Here is a 13,971-nt window from a genome sequence, read left to right on the forward strand (position 1 = left end):
TTTATTCCAATTAAAATGACTGTTGAGACTGACAATAAAGAATAAATTAACCCCTTAACGTTCCAGTAATATTCGCTTTAAATCCCGATCCAAAAAGTACCCAAAGTAAATTGAATGCTGTTCTTAAATCGTTTGGAGAATCTGGTTTTGGTCTCTTTTGAAAGGTAGCACACTGAAGTTTTGTCCTGGACTGAAATGATCACTGCAAGTGCTACTAACATTGAGTAATCAGAGTTAGAACACGCAGAAATAGAAGGCTTTTATCCTCACTTTATTTTTTTGGGCAATTTAACACCTGCTGATAAGTGGAGCATGGGCATCTAAGCTTGAAAACAGGTGAGACAATAGCTTAAAGCCTTACCTGATAACTTGTCAAAATTGATCAAAATCTGAGAAACCAAACATTGCATTTTAAATATTTTCTAGAGGGAGGTTTAGACATTTCCAAAAGTGGCCATTTGGACATGACGAGTTTACAACAATAAAACATTTGCCTATGTGTATTTTACTTTGACCATTTTTTGTATACATTGTGATAGAGTTTTATAGGTTTGAATTCTCTTTCCACATCTGTCGGCATTATCATGGGTTTTGGAGTAAATATTTTACAATGTTGGATTTACTAGACTCTTGCAGATGTAAAAAAGCCATGGTTGCGTACTATTGTGGAATTTAACTGCTGCAAGATGACGTCTTTGGTGAGATACCCTTTTTTTTAGCGTTTTCGGGTAGCTTGTTTCAGACTGATTGTGATGTTTCTGTGCTAAGTATATTTTTGGATGCATATCCCAAGACTTAAGCTTTTCAATGGTATGTTGCATGAGGTATTTCAGTGACTGGTGACATTGTACAGACAGGTAATTGCTTATCATCGGAACATTAACGCGTTAACAAATATGTACAAAAGTAAAATCTAATGAATACCAATCATTATGTAGCTTTAATGCATGCAAGGTGCCACGGAAACAAGGAATAGCCTCCAGAATGCCTCTGCTTCATGCTAATTCAATGGAGGGGGATGTGTATCTAAAATAATTCCATGTCTCACCCTCAACGTGAATAGGTTAGGGTGCGTAATGAGGAGGTGGAAACACTAAGCTGCTTACAAAAATCATCTTAGGGAGAGACAGGCAGCTTTACCCTGCAAAGCCTATTTACAGCTGTTAGGACAATTTACAAATTCACTGCTTTTTTGCAACCAGAGGAGAGACTTAAGAGCTTGCCAATTCATGCAGGGACATCAAGTCCAACAATGGTGTTTGTCCATGCATGCGTCTTTGCAAGCCCTTGTATTATCCGAGTGCACTCAGCCGTGGATGTTTAATTTGAAAGGTTATCCCAAACTCTTAAACATGCATGATGTATAGGAACTAATACATGGATTTTGCATAAAATATATATTAAATAGGAATATTGAAGTTATTCTCTGAGATAATAGAGTTTGAAGTCAGTATGTCTTGTATTTGTCCTTCTGAGCTGTGAAGTCATCAGAGGACACCAGCACCCCCGCAAGCCAGTTGCCATGTTGATGTTATTTGTTCACTTGTCAAAGAGGTTAAAGTGTTTTAAGCAAAATTTTGGTGGGTTATGTGGAAGAATGTCTAGGCGTTGTGTCGCAGGTGAATGCAGTAATGGTACAAAAATGGGTGAGCAGCTAAAAAAAGAGCTAACTGACATTAAGCAAACAGAAATCTGCCAACGGGGGCTAACCAGGATTTTCACGAAAGGCGGCCAAAGCCTCGGCGGAAAAACGCGAGGCTAACAGACCCAAAAAACACAGCTAGCAGCCAGTCTAACCCGAACAAAGAGCGTCAACGGCTAGACAAAAATGAAGCCGGACAGGAATAAATAGCCAAAAAAACACGGCAAAACTGGTGGTAACGCTAGGTTAGCTGATCAAAAAACATGCCGTGAGTAGCCAAGCTACCCAACAAAACCAGCTAGCCGGCCAGACAACACACGGTCAGCATCCAATCAGAACAAACGGCAAACAAATAAAGAAAGCACCCGCCAGCCTCGACGCTTAAGGGTAGCTAGCTGGACAAATTTATGCCAACTGCATTTTGACACCTTGTGTTCCTTCAATAACGTCCCTACAACAAACAAGCTGGATGGGCTAACTTTTAAACTAAATGTTTTCAAGTCCCCCCAGAGTGTGGGATATTGTGCCCATATATTTGCATAATTAAAAGGAGGAAAACTCCATGTTCTGTGCCTTTTTGAAGAAAGGAAATCTGTTTTACTCTCTGCAGTATCTTTAAAAAATGGGTTTCTATCCCTTAGAGATACGTTAATGATATATCCTCCAGCCTCCACAACCTTCCCACCTAATCAGGTGTTTGCTACAATGGACACAAGTGGAGAATCATCAGTCTTCCTTTGTCACAGGTGAGTACTTGTCAGGAACGAGAGCTGCTCTGTCCATGCAGGGACTCTCGGGAATGTGCTGGTGAAGCACAGCACTCAATTTATTCACCCTATGTAACACTCAATTGGCCTGAACTAGGCCAGTGAGGAAAAGCTGCTCCACTGCTGTTATTTCACTATTTAATCAACAACAGTGGTTAGGCACAATGACACGTTTTCTATGGGTTACTTAACATTTCTTCTTGTGTTAAGGTTTAGAAGTAGAAATGGAGAGAGAGGTAAAGAAAGGGTAAGGTACAAAGAGAGAGAAAAATGAAATAGTAGGGAGAGATGGAAAAGGGAAAAGAGCGAGGAACATGTAGTGAGACAGAGAGCAAGGGGGAGGTAGGGAGTGAGCGAGTAATGCTAGGCTAGCCGATTAAAAAGCATGCAGTGAGTAGCCAGGCTAACCAGCAAAACCATTGCGAATGCCTGGCTAGCCGGCCAGACAACACACGCTAGAGAGAGCGAGAGACCGATTTGTAGAGAAGGAGCAGTAAAGTGAGTGAGGTAGAGAGAGGTAGAGATTGAGACTAATAGGTAGAGGGGGAGAGAAAAATTGAGTGAGATATAGAGGTGTGTAGAAAGAGCAAAGGAGAGTCAGAGGAATAAAGAGTGGTAGGGAGAGAAAGCGTGGTAGCGAGAGAGGTAGACAGGTAATGAGAGCAATGTAGAGCGAGTGAGAGAGAGGTAGACAGGTAGTGAGAGAGAGGTACATAGAGAAAAGGAGCAGTACAGACAGAGAAAGGAAGAGAGACCGTGAAAGGGAGAAAGTGAAAGAGCAAGTGAAAGAGAGCAAGAGAGCGATGGCAAGGTAGCGAGAAAGGGGAGCCATGCAGACTAAGAGAGGTAGAGAGAGAGCGCAACCCAGAGGGAGCAAAATCTATTTCCAAAATAACCTAAATCAGTGAAAGGCCACTAAAAATCGTTTGACGTCTAAATGCGTCAATGGCAGAATGCGATCGACTTCCAAAGATTGTTAATGAAAGATTATGACTATCTGCCGCTCTCTGACTGCTATAAATGTCGGTGATCCACTTTACCTGGGCTGGCAGTGAGCCGAGTAAGGTGGAAAAAAGAGTGATTTAAAAAGGACCTTTGCTATTTCTTTTTAGTATTTAAATCAAATTCGAGTAGAACTAACACATTCAAATACAACAAGGTCTTAATACAAAGCACCAAAATGATCTTAAATTATCAGGCCAACTCTGGATATCAGGAAAGCTTTCGGATTATACACGTCTGAAAAGTTACATTTACGGTGAGAGTAGCGTATAAAGAATACTTTGTATTCTTACAAAGTTCAAGTACTTAACGTAAACCCCCTTCCTTCAAATAACCCTTTTGAGTGGTAAACCAGCAAGAAGGAGACACAACAGTCTCCATCTGCTGCACAGTTATGCAACACAACGCACACACACAGATACAAATACGCCACTCGCAGAGCTATAAGAGGGTCGGTCGTCTTATCCCTCAGCACTTCTGACAAAGACGGTCGCAAAAGGGCTGTGGTTAAGCCAACTCTACTCAGCACCAAATGCCACTGTCAGCACTTTTCAACAGAGACATGGCTTTCTTTTCTAAAGGGAAAAGATGAAAGTCATTTGAAAAAGGCGCTTGAAGTGTTGAAGGGACCACAAGGTGGCTTCAGAGGGGGCAGTTGAAACAATCAAAAGACAATTTACGGATTCCGAAGAGGTCCAGTCAGCCCAGTTTTTGTTTACCATCTATGACTGGCACTGTACGATGTTTACACTTTACGACCATTGACCGTTCTTTTCTTCTTTGTTTTGTTTTTTTCTTTTTCATTGGAATTGGTTACTACCTGAAACTGTTCAACTTGCAAAATAAATGAGTATGCTGCCAGAAGTCTTCTGCACTTCACCCTTTTTTATCCTTCCTTGTCTTTGTCCCAACAACTACTCCTGCGTCTGTACTTTTACTTCCCGCCCTCTTGTAATATTTGTACTCCATAATAGAACACAGCATGAAGGAAAAATTATATAATAAATACCTTTTCATGATTGCTTGGCTCAGGAGTAGCTAGGGCAGTCCTGTTCTGACTCACTGAAAGAGGCTCACTCTTTCACATTACGCTTTGAAGAGGATTCTTACCCTCATCGTAAGATGCTTTGGAGTCAAATCGAGGGGAAAATTCATTAATCAGATTGAGCCAAAGTGTTGGGTTAAGTAGTTTTCGAAAGTTTATAATATAAATTTTATTTTACTGCAACTGAATATACTATAGGCTTAGTAGCAGTTATTGTTTTAAAAGCGATGTCGGAATTTGGAAATTTTTTACTTGCGGCCGCCCCCTTTGGCTTATGTTGTCTTTGCAGCATCTGTCGCGCTCGCTTAAGATGTACATACATGGTGACGGACTTGAGCCTGATCGAGAAATTGAACATAACTAAGACTTTGAACAGGGACGCGAAATCACAAGTACCAATGTTAACTTAATAGCTAACAGCTTGGTGTTGTACTTTTTATCATTTTCTAACGAGTAATTTTTAAAAATGCCTTACCTTTAAAGGAAATGTAGAGTAAATGAATAATCACATACAACCACAAAAACAATGTCAAGACGAGCATGACCATTATGTTGAGAGCCACACCATATGTTTGAAGAAAAAAATTAATAAAATCGTCAAACCAGCTCTCTAGAGAAAAGCGAGTTCTTCAGCACATCCTATGTCATTGTTTGACATTAGATGATTTAATCAAATTTATGAAAAAATTATGCCAAAGCCTGTGTCTATTAGTGATATAAATATCTCACTTAAAATGTGTCCCCCTCCTGCAGTCACTTAAGAGTGTTAGGGCTCGATTTTAATTTCAGTTTTGTCCTAAATAACAATTTTAAAATAAGACGCGAGCAAACTTATTTTGTAAAAATGTCACGGAATTCTGCAAACGAGTATACTGACGTATTTATCTTCGGTGCAGATGGTGCTGGACGTAGGGGAAGAAGGATTGCATGCATTGTGTGTATAGCTCTGTCCATTTCCACAGCTCACCAAATCATATTCCTTTGCTAAAATCTTGGGTCTTTATAGTTTTCAGTGGGGTTTCATCAAATAGTGTCTCAACAATGAATTTTGTTAAATGAGCTTCCACATAAAGGATTCTTTAGAGATTTACAGCCAGGTCTGTTTGTGTGACACATTGACTGTAAATTGGAGTTAAAAAAATAATTAAAAAAAAAAAAAATTATATATATAATGGATCAAACTTTATGTGTAGACAGTGTAGTCAGTGTTGTCCCTGGCTTCTGAGTTGAGTTTTTCCTTCCTGCATGTTTGTTTAAGATCAGGGGATGGTGTAATTGTAACTTTTACAGTTCTTTGAGACATTTTTTTAATTAAGGGCTATACAAATAATTGTGACTTGACTTGATTTGACATGTGCTACAATCGACCTCAGATGTAACAATAAAGAAAATAATTGGGCAAGTTTAATTTTATCTTTGAGCGAGATTTACTAATAAAAAGAGCCATAGGTTCCCGACCCTGCCCTACAGTAAACACTTTTGTAAGTAACTACTGTTTTCCTTTTTCCATTTAACATGTTAACTGTTAACATAAAGCCGGTGTTTCACAAAACAACGTAGGCTCTTGATGGCAACGCCGGTTGAGGATGCCAAATGCGTAAAGATGATGGACCATCGAACCCTTTGATGACTAAATCATGATGAGGCGGGTGTGAGGTCTAAGTGACATGAAGAGACTCGAGGGAAACATCAGTGGGTGGTCTGTCAGACGTTCAAAATGCACACAAACCGTGATGGTTGGTTTAAAATAGTGCTGGAATAGGGGCAGGGGAGAAGTTACAAAATGGTCTTTGTAAGGCGTAAACAGGGTTGAAATAAAAACTGCAATGCGACTTTCGGGTCTGTGTGCTTGAAAGCATAATGTAGCAATGCTGCTTAGTTTATCGGAGTGCTACACTGAAGAATTTCCATTCTTAATAGCTTAATGAAGGTTTGGGAAATGTACTTACGATTTAATCATAAAGAATTGTGCAACAGACAAAGCATAATAATCACTAGTTGACATAATTTCTGAAAAAACACATTTTCAAAAAATCAAAAAGCAGCACTGACATTTCAAAACAAGTCAAATAAAAGGGAAATACCATTTTTCGGGACACGAACATATTCCAGCGCAAATGTTAACACAGGGTCAAAAAAATTCAAGTTCAAAAGTTCGGTGCTTATACTTCAGGGTCATTTGGGTACCCGTTCTGGGCAATTAACTTTTGATTGACAAGGGGCCAAAACTGTGTCTGTGTCTTTGAGTCCCTGTAGGGTATACGTTGCAAATTATTTGACTTACTGACAGCATCTTGCAGTCGTCTCCCAGTATGGGTCCAAGGAAATTAAAACAATGAGCCATTACAGTTTGAGTCACCCATCTGCCAAGATTAGAAATAACCCCCTTATTAACATTAAAAATTGTCGTAAAAGACAGTAAGAGTCATACATTGTGAAGTGTTTTTCATTTCATAATTTCAGAGTAGCTATGCAAACACATTTTGGTTGGATATAATTGCATAACAGTAGACCCCAAGGAAACGGCATCTCTATTTTGATATTTTCACGTAACAATGCGGAATACAATGTTTTTAGGACCCTCATTATGGCCTTTTCTTAAAAAGAAGCCATGAACAACAACTTATTTTGCAACAGGGCTGCAAACTTTTGGGAAAAAAAACCTAATTGCGATTTTTTAGGCCAGTATTTTAATTTCGATGCGATTTTCGATGTTAAAGGAAAGGTGCATTTTCTGTGATCGTTTTGTTATTGTTGTAAGTACTTAACCCTTGGATGCATGACCTACCAGTACAAAAATTCTTCTAGAGATAAGATCGGGGCCCGAACCCGATGGATTAACTTGATTTGATAAAAGAGCCCGAAATAAACCTGAAGCTTTAATTTGCCGCTAAAGTAAACAGGAAGCTTTAGTCCGGCCGTGTGTACTTCAGCGGCAAACTGAATGTTTCTGCTGAACTACGCAGCTTGAGGTTTACTTGGGGCAGAGTCCCTCAAGTGTGCACTCCCAAGTGCAGTGCCCAAATGAACGGTTTGGCGCCGAAGTGAGCATCTAGGCGACATGCAGCGAACGAAAGTGAAATGTACAAAATGGCACTGACAAGAAAATCAAATTCTGCACATTAAAAGCAGAAAATAGTGAAATGTTCGGCCAAAAAGCAGAAAGCTAGTTTGTATGCTATTAGCAAAAAGTAGAATTGACGACACTGACGAGGAAAATTTTGGGGGGATGTAGTGATTTTGAGTTAATCTTATAGTCTGGTAAGCATTTTCTTTGTCTAAATAATTACTTGAGTAAAAGTAAGTGCATGCTGTGTAGATCCTCCACGAAGGAAAAAAAAAAAAAAAATCCCGGCGAAAGAGAAGCCCGACCGGCCCGACTTAATGCTTGACATTTTAAGCCTGAAATTCGGGCCAGGTCTGGGCCCAACATCTTACCTCGACACTCTTCTATGAGCATAGTTGGGAATTAGTGGGGGGATATAATAAAAATACTAATGGCATGTCATACACATTTTTATGAGGAATACTTGGAATATGACACAATTACAACTTACTTATTTTTAAAGATTTTGAAGAATAACAACCCATGTGGTTATTCATTATCCTGCTTATGCATTCACAGGTTAATACTTGTGACACGGCCATCAGACTGTTGAGAAGCAAAGAGGTGTCTGTATGATGTCACCAGTCACGCATAGACATACCCTTAGAAAATAGTTCAACAACAGCACTCAATTTACTTTGGGTACGTCTTGGATTGAGATTTTATTTGAATTTTACAGGGGTTAAATTTAGGTAAACACCGCCCGCTTATGGGGATCTTTCTTAGGGTTGCTGAAAGTAAATCCTTGAAAAAAACCGAGGTGTCATACGATTACACAACCGCACTACATGACATCGCAATGTCGATTAGATTTCGGTTAATCGTGCAGGTCTCTTTTGCAAGAACAGGACCATCCAAATACCAAACTTTGTGATGTTTATGAATATGACTATGCAGGTCATGTGCCTCATACATCTATTGGTTGAAGTCAAATAAGATGTTTGTCCGCTATTGGTGTAGGTATGGCATATAGAAGATACCGGTAAGCCATTGGCTGACCTGCCTTCCTCGATGCTCCATTTTTTTCTCTCTCTGTTCAGTCAAGAATTTTGCTTAGCAAACTTGAATTTTGTTTAGAAGTGGCTCCTAAGATTTGCAGTGATGCTAAAGTAAGAATATGATAACAATGTAAACAAAGCTTGAGATAATCAAGAAAGATGAATAAGGCACACACATTGTTATTCTTACTAAGCAATATGGCCGTAACCTGTTGGGAAAATTATTCAGAATAAGGAGGCGATTTAGGCAGCTAAGTAATCTAAGGGCATAAATATCAACTAAGTGAATGTTTTAAAAGTAGTTTCACTTTTCATCTATCTTTTTCGCCTCCATCTACCCATTACTTCCACTGTACCATCTTAATTTATTTACTCCTGATAACTAAAAACCGATTCCATTGACAAATTTAAAAACTAGGATGAGACTAATTAAAAACAGAATTCACTGAAGAATTTACATACAGTACACCAAGTACATGATTCTGTTACGAGTTGGTTATTGTAAGGTTAAATTGTTAAACGGCGGGTGATAGAAAACTTACGGCAATAAGCAAATGCGGTCCAACACTAGGTACCCCATGCAAAACATTGAAACTGTATGCACTTACATTAGTAACAAGTTAGTATAGTAAGTCCTAGAGATTTGTAATATACTAAATATGAATGTGAAAGAAAGATGACATTTTATTTTAATTTGTGTGACATGACTTAATTATGTTGTCACTTTTCATCGTCAGATGGCGAGAACATTCAGCAGTAATAATACAAATTGCAACCCAAGGGTTGGAAAAAAAAGAAAATGGAAGCCATGTGATGCGCGAGGAACTAAACATGAGAGGATGCTAAATAAATTTAATACGGTTGAGTAATATGACGGAAAACAAGACGGGGCAATCAGCCAGCTTAAAATAAACTACAACAACAGAACATGCTGTAATGCATTACCAAAAAAATTGGAAGACATGATAAGCTTGATCAAAGTTTATATTTGATTAATCACAACATTTCACCTTTTGTATTAAAGAGCATGTGAAGTAATTGATAGCAAATGTAGGACAAGTCAAATTTGTTTTCTCATTAAAAATGATATATAATGCTTGAATTTGGCTAAGTTGCCCGATAAGGAATTAGAAAAAAATTAACTAAATTTAGGAAATATTTATTCTTATCCTAGTAAAATAAAATTCTCAAAAATAAAAAAAATGTGATATTTGCAAATTTAAAGATTGTTTTCGCTGTTTACTGGGGAAAAAAAATCTAAGTATAATTAAATGAAAATAATACTTCAAATGAACAAAAATGTGTAACATCAAATACCAATATAGGAATCTTAAATAACCATGTGTAAAGGCTCTGCAATAAGAAAAATGATGAATACATAATAACAATTTGTTTGTGTTAAAGAGATATTTAGTCAGATAAAATATTTAAATGAGCAAAACAATTTAACATCTGATAGCAACGTTTGGTTTATTTAAGGCATATTTTATCTTATTTTACAAAAAAATAAGTTAAAAATGATCATAAATATGGACTTAAAATAGGTTAAAACATTGCTAAAGAGATCTTGAAAAAAATCATTTTTTGCATTGCATTGTAATTTTTTTAATACTAATTTAAAGTATCGGTATATACTTTGTTATTAATTAAAATATGTTATCGTCTCCATTAAAAAAAGAAATGAAGACAATTATTGATAAATAATAATAAAAAAAACAATTTGGTTATGGACTGGGTACAGCATACTGCGGCTCTAAAACCTGATTCTTGTATGAGGACAAACACAAAACAAGCATTTATCATAAGGCTGCAAAAAATGTCGAGAATATGTTTAAAATCTTAAATAAGTAACTTTTATTGATGCTTATGTGTGCTATTATTTTTCAGCTCCATTCATTCTCGTTTTTGGTTTCTTTTTAGGTTGTAATGGCTCTTTCACATATTCAGTTGCTGACCCCTGTGTTAGGGAATATTTAACAGATAAACCCATTTACCATCTGTTAGATAATGACATTTTGTTTATTTAAAGCATGTTTTTTTCATTTTATAAGTGGTAACATTAGAAAAGAATACACTTAAAATAAGGTAAAACAAATCTGCAGATGAGATACTGGACAAAGATGTGGTTTTTGCGCAATCTAATGCCTTTTTGATTTGGATTTCCAGTCATCTACAACAAATATGTGGGTTCAGCTGATAGGATTATTGTACATATAATGCATTTACTACACATTTTGAGCATTATAGAGTCCTTCAAATTCAGTAAAATTAGTTTCCTTGCTTCAAAGAGTCTCATCACCTTTGGGGAGGTGAGCTGTCCAAACTCATCAACCATTTGCCAGTTGGGGAAAAGCTGCAATCTTCTGTTTGATGTTCTGCTGTATAAAATGGGGTGTCCCCTAGTTCCTTCCCCTAACTTACTTTCCCCAACAATTCTGTGACTGAACTGTAATTAAAAAGGGGAGTTGTTGTTTGAGTCGGATGAGAATCAGACCCTTAAATGATTACATGTCCTCATGAGCTGAAATGAATTTATTTTGTTTCATATCTTGTGTTTTATTCAGAGATGTAAGGTGATGGACCTAACAGAAACTCGTGTATTTATTGCACTCACCGAGTCTCTTTGCAGCCTCCAAGGCCTCAGAGGCCGTGTCAGCTACAAAGAAGCGCTGGACAGCAACACCACACTCTTGCATCAACCTTTTGCTCTGGTACTCTTGAAGATTCAGCCATCTTTTCTGACTCGACCAGTTGCAAGGAACCTGATCAAAGGAAAGCGGGATGTCAGTACATGACCGTGACCTTATGCATGATACACCATATTTTGGCGCACCCAAGAACCCCAAATAGGCCATAAATCTGAACGTGTGCCTTATAATTCGGTGCGCCTTTTAAGCGGTCAAAGTTGGAAATGTGTTACCATATTTGTGCAATCAGTCGATACATTTTTAACAACAGTAGCAACGGGAATTAAACCAGATAGCATTGGTAAGAGCAGCAAATCCTAACCCCCACCCACTTGGGAGATAGATGGTTGTTCACAATTGCATAACATTGAATGCAATGGGACTCCAACCCAGATCGTGGTAGAGACAAGATCTCATCCACTAGACCACTGGTGATAGAGAGGATACAAGAAAACACATTAGGTCTTATCTCATCATCATAGTACTTTTAGTCCCATTACAAGATAGTGATCACAAATTTGATTTTTGTTTTAAATTGTAAGTGACGAAACGTTTTTTAATACGTACGGCCATTCTTTCATTTATATCTTCAAATGAGTTCCTAAAATGCCTTTCTCTTCATTCAGTTCAGAATCTTATGGACTTCGTACAGACTTTGTGAGCCGGCGATACAATACTGTATTTCAGTGGTCCCCATCTTTTTAATGTCCCTTTAAAACTGCTTGTGATTGAGGGCTATACAAAAATACATGACTTGACTTAACTATTCTTGCGGCCCGGCCCAATAATTACATCAATAATTTGGTACCGTGACTAAAAATAGTGGGATGATTAGATAAAACCCATATTCATTATTCGTTGCTCTACAGAGCAGACACTCATCATCTAAGGGGAATCCACAACTTCAAGGTCCAATGTTCTCGCACAACATTGAATGCCACCCAAAAAGCTATTTATTAAAGAAACAGTTTATATGACGCCCTATTAAATGTTTTTTTGTTTCAGTTAAAAAAAATCTTATACTTAACATACTTTCGATAAATATACTAAAGAAGATGAATATATCAAGACCTTCTTTGGCTATTATATGTTATACTAGTCACTAGAAATGCTACTATAAGTTTGAAATATCATTTTTATTGTTTTCTGAATTTTCCTTTGTGGGGTAAAGTCGTTTTCTTGGTTTGGTTTTTGAATACGTCTTCCCTACCAGGAATAGGGGTAGGCACTTAAACCCTTTGGGCAAGTCTTTTAAGTACTGTATTAGTGTAATAAATAAAAAGCCCCAGACAAATAAATTCTAAGATGTATTTTCATTGACCTTCTATGTTGCCTTTTTCTTTTTTTTTTTGCACTTTATAGAAAAAAAGTACCTCTCGTATTTGCAGGTCTACAGCATACATTTGTCTGTAGTTTTTGTTTATTGCAAAGCTGTTTGACAAACACTTGGATTTTTAAAAAATTGTTTCATATTAAAGAATATTCAGTTGTTTTGCGCGTTAGTTTTCTATTTGTCCAAAACTCAATATTTGAAAATTGGGGTAGTTAAAATCGTTAAAAAAAAGAGAAACGATTGATCGATTAATCGGGAAAAAGAAAAATCAACCGATTCACTTTCTAATGCAGGGGTGTCAAACTCAATTGCACAAGGCCCCAAAACTTAACCCACACTTTTGGTCCCAAGCCCAACAGGATAAACAATTGTTGAATATAATAAAACTAGACTTTTTTTAAACATTAATATGATTTACAGAAACGAATATTTTTCCAGGGTAAACAAACTAAAAAAATCAAATAACTTAAAATACTTTGTCCTCCCAAAAAAATATCTCCTGTCAAAACTACTATATACAAATTCAAAATATGAAAAATATTGAAATATAAATACAATTTTTACTTTTTACCAAGAAAGTGTGCTTTTAGCAAAAATATAAATTCAAAACAGGCAGCTTTAAGTGAAAAACATCTGCTAGATCTTAATAATTTTTAACTTTTCAAATTTCAGTATCTTCTGCACTGCATTCAGGTTTTACAGCTTATCCTGATGTGTTGTCTCGTTGTGCTGTTTTACATTATAGCCCTTAATCATGGCCAGATTAGCCCCCTTAAGAAGAGACACGGGTTTACAGGCAATGTCAGTAAACTTATCTTTATCCTCTGGTTTTTGAATCAACTTTTCTTTTGGTTATTGTGAGGGTTTACAACAGAAATGTCAGGCTGCTTCTCTCCGTTTAGCCCTCCGTTACATTGTAATACACAGAAGCTTGTCCCCGGGCATCACGTCTCCGCATCGTGACACTAAAGACTCACTGTTAATGTACCTGTCAGTCTTGTTTTTCAACTGTCCGACGTGTTGTTTGTCAGTAGTGTTAAAAGTGACTCTGCCCATCAGGCTCCAGCTAACTAGATTGACGCAGGAACGTTTCAGGGAAGTCCTGCAGCTGAAGAGCTGGGATCTGTAGTTTGAGATTTATCAGTTGGGCCATTACAGTAGATGTATGTAAAATGATTTCACTGGCTGGATATAATTGTAAGCGGAGACAGATATGGCCCACGGGCCTTGAGTTTGACACCTATGCTCTAATGAGATTTTTTTTCTTTGCCATGTCAGGAAAGGTCGATCACAATACACATGTTTTATTTCAGTGAGGACAGGCTACGTCTTTTCTACACTCCCTGACTGTGACTTGTCTGCTACCTGCAAACATCTCTTCTTCTCCTTTC

General features: G+C 37.4%; 1 protein-coding gene across 1 annotated transcript in view; it reads right to left on the minus strand.

Moving 5' to 3' along the window:
• Positions 1 to 13,971, minus strand: part of suclg2 (succinate-CoA ligase GDP-forming subunit beta) — a 104,327-nt gene that overhangs the window by 75,192 nt on the left and 15,164 nt on the right. The window contains exon 2 of the mRNA XM_088337222.1: positions 11,175 to 11,322. Within this exon, the coding sequence (XP_088193348.1) occupies positions 11,175 to 11,322 (148 nt within the window). The remainder of the gene's footprint in view (positions 1 to 11,174; positions 11,323 to 13,971) is intronic.

This window comes from Urocampus carinirostris, chromosome 6, assembly GCF_059441175.1.
Source record: "Urocampus carinirostris isolate Australia breed hairy pipefish chromosome 6, RoL_Ucar_1.0, whole genome shotgun sequence".
NCBI lineage: Eukaryota > Metazoa > Chordata > Actinopteri > Syngnathiformes > Syngnathidae > Urocampus > Urocampus carinirostris.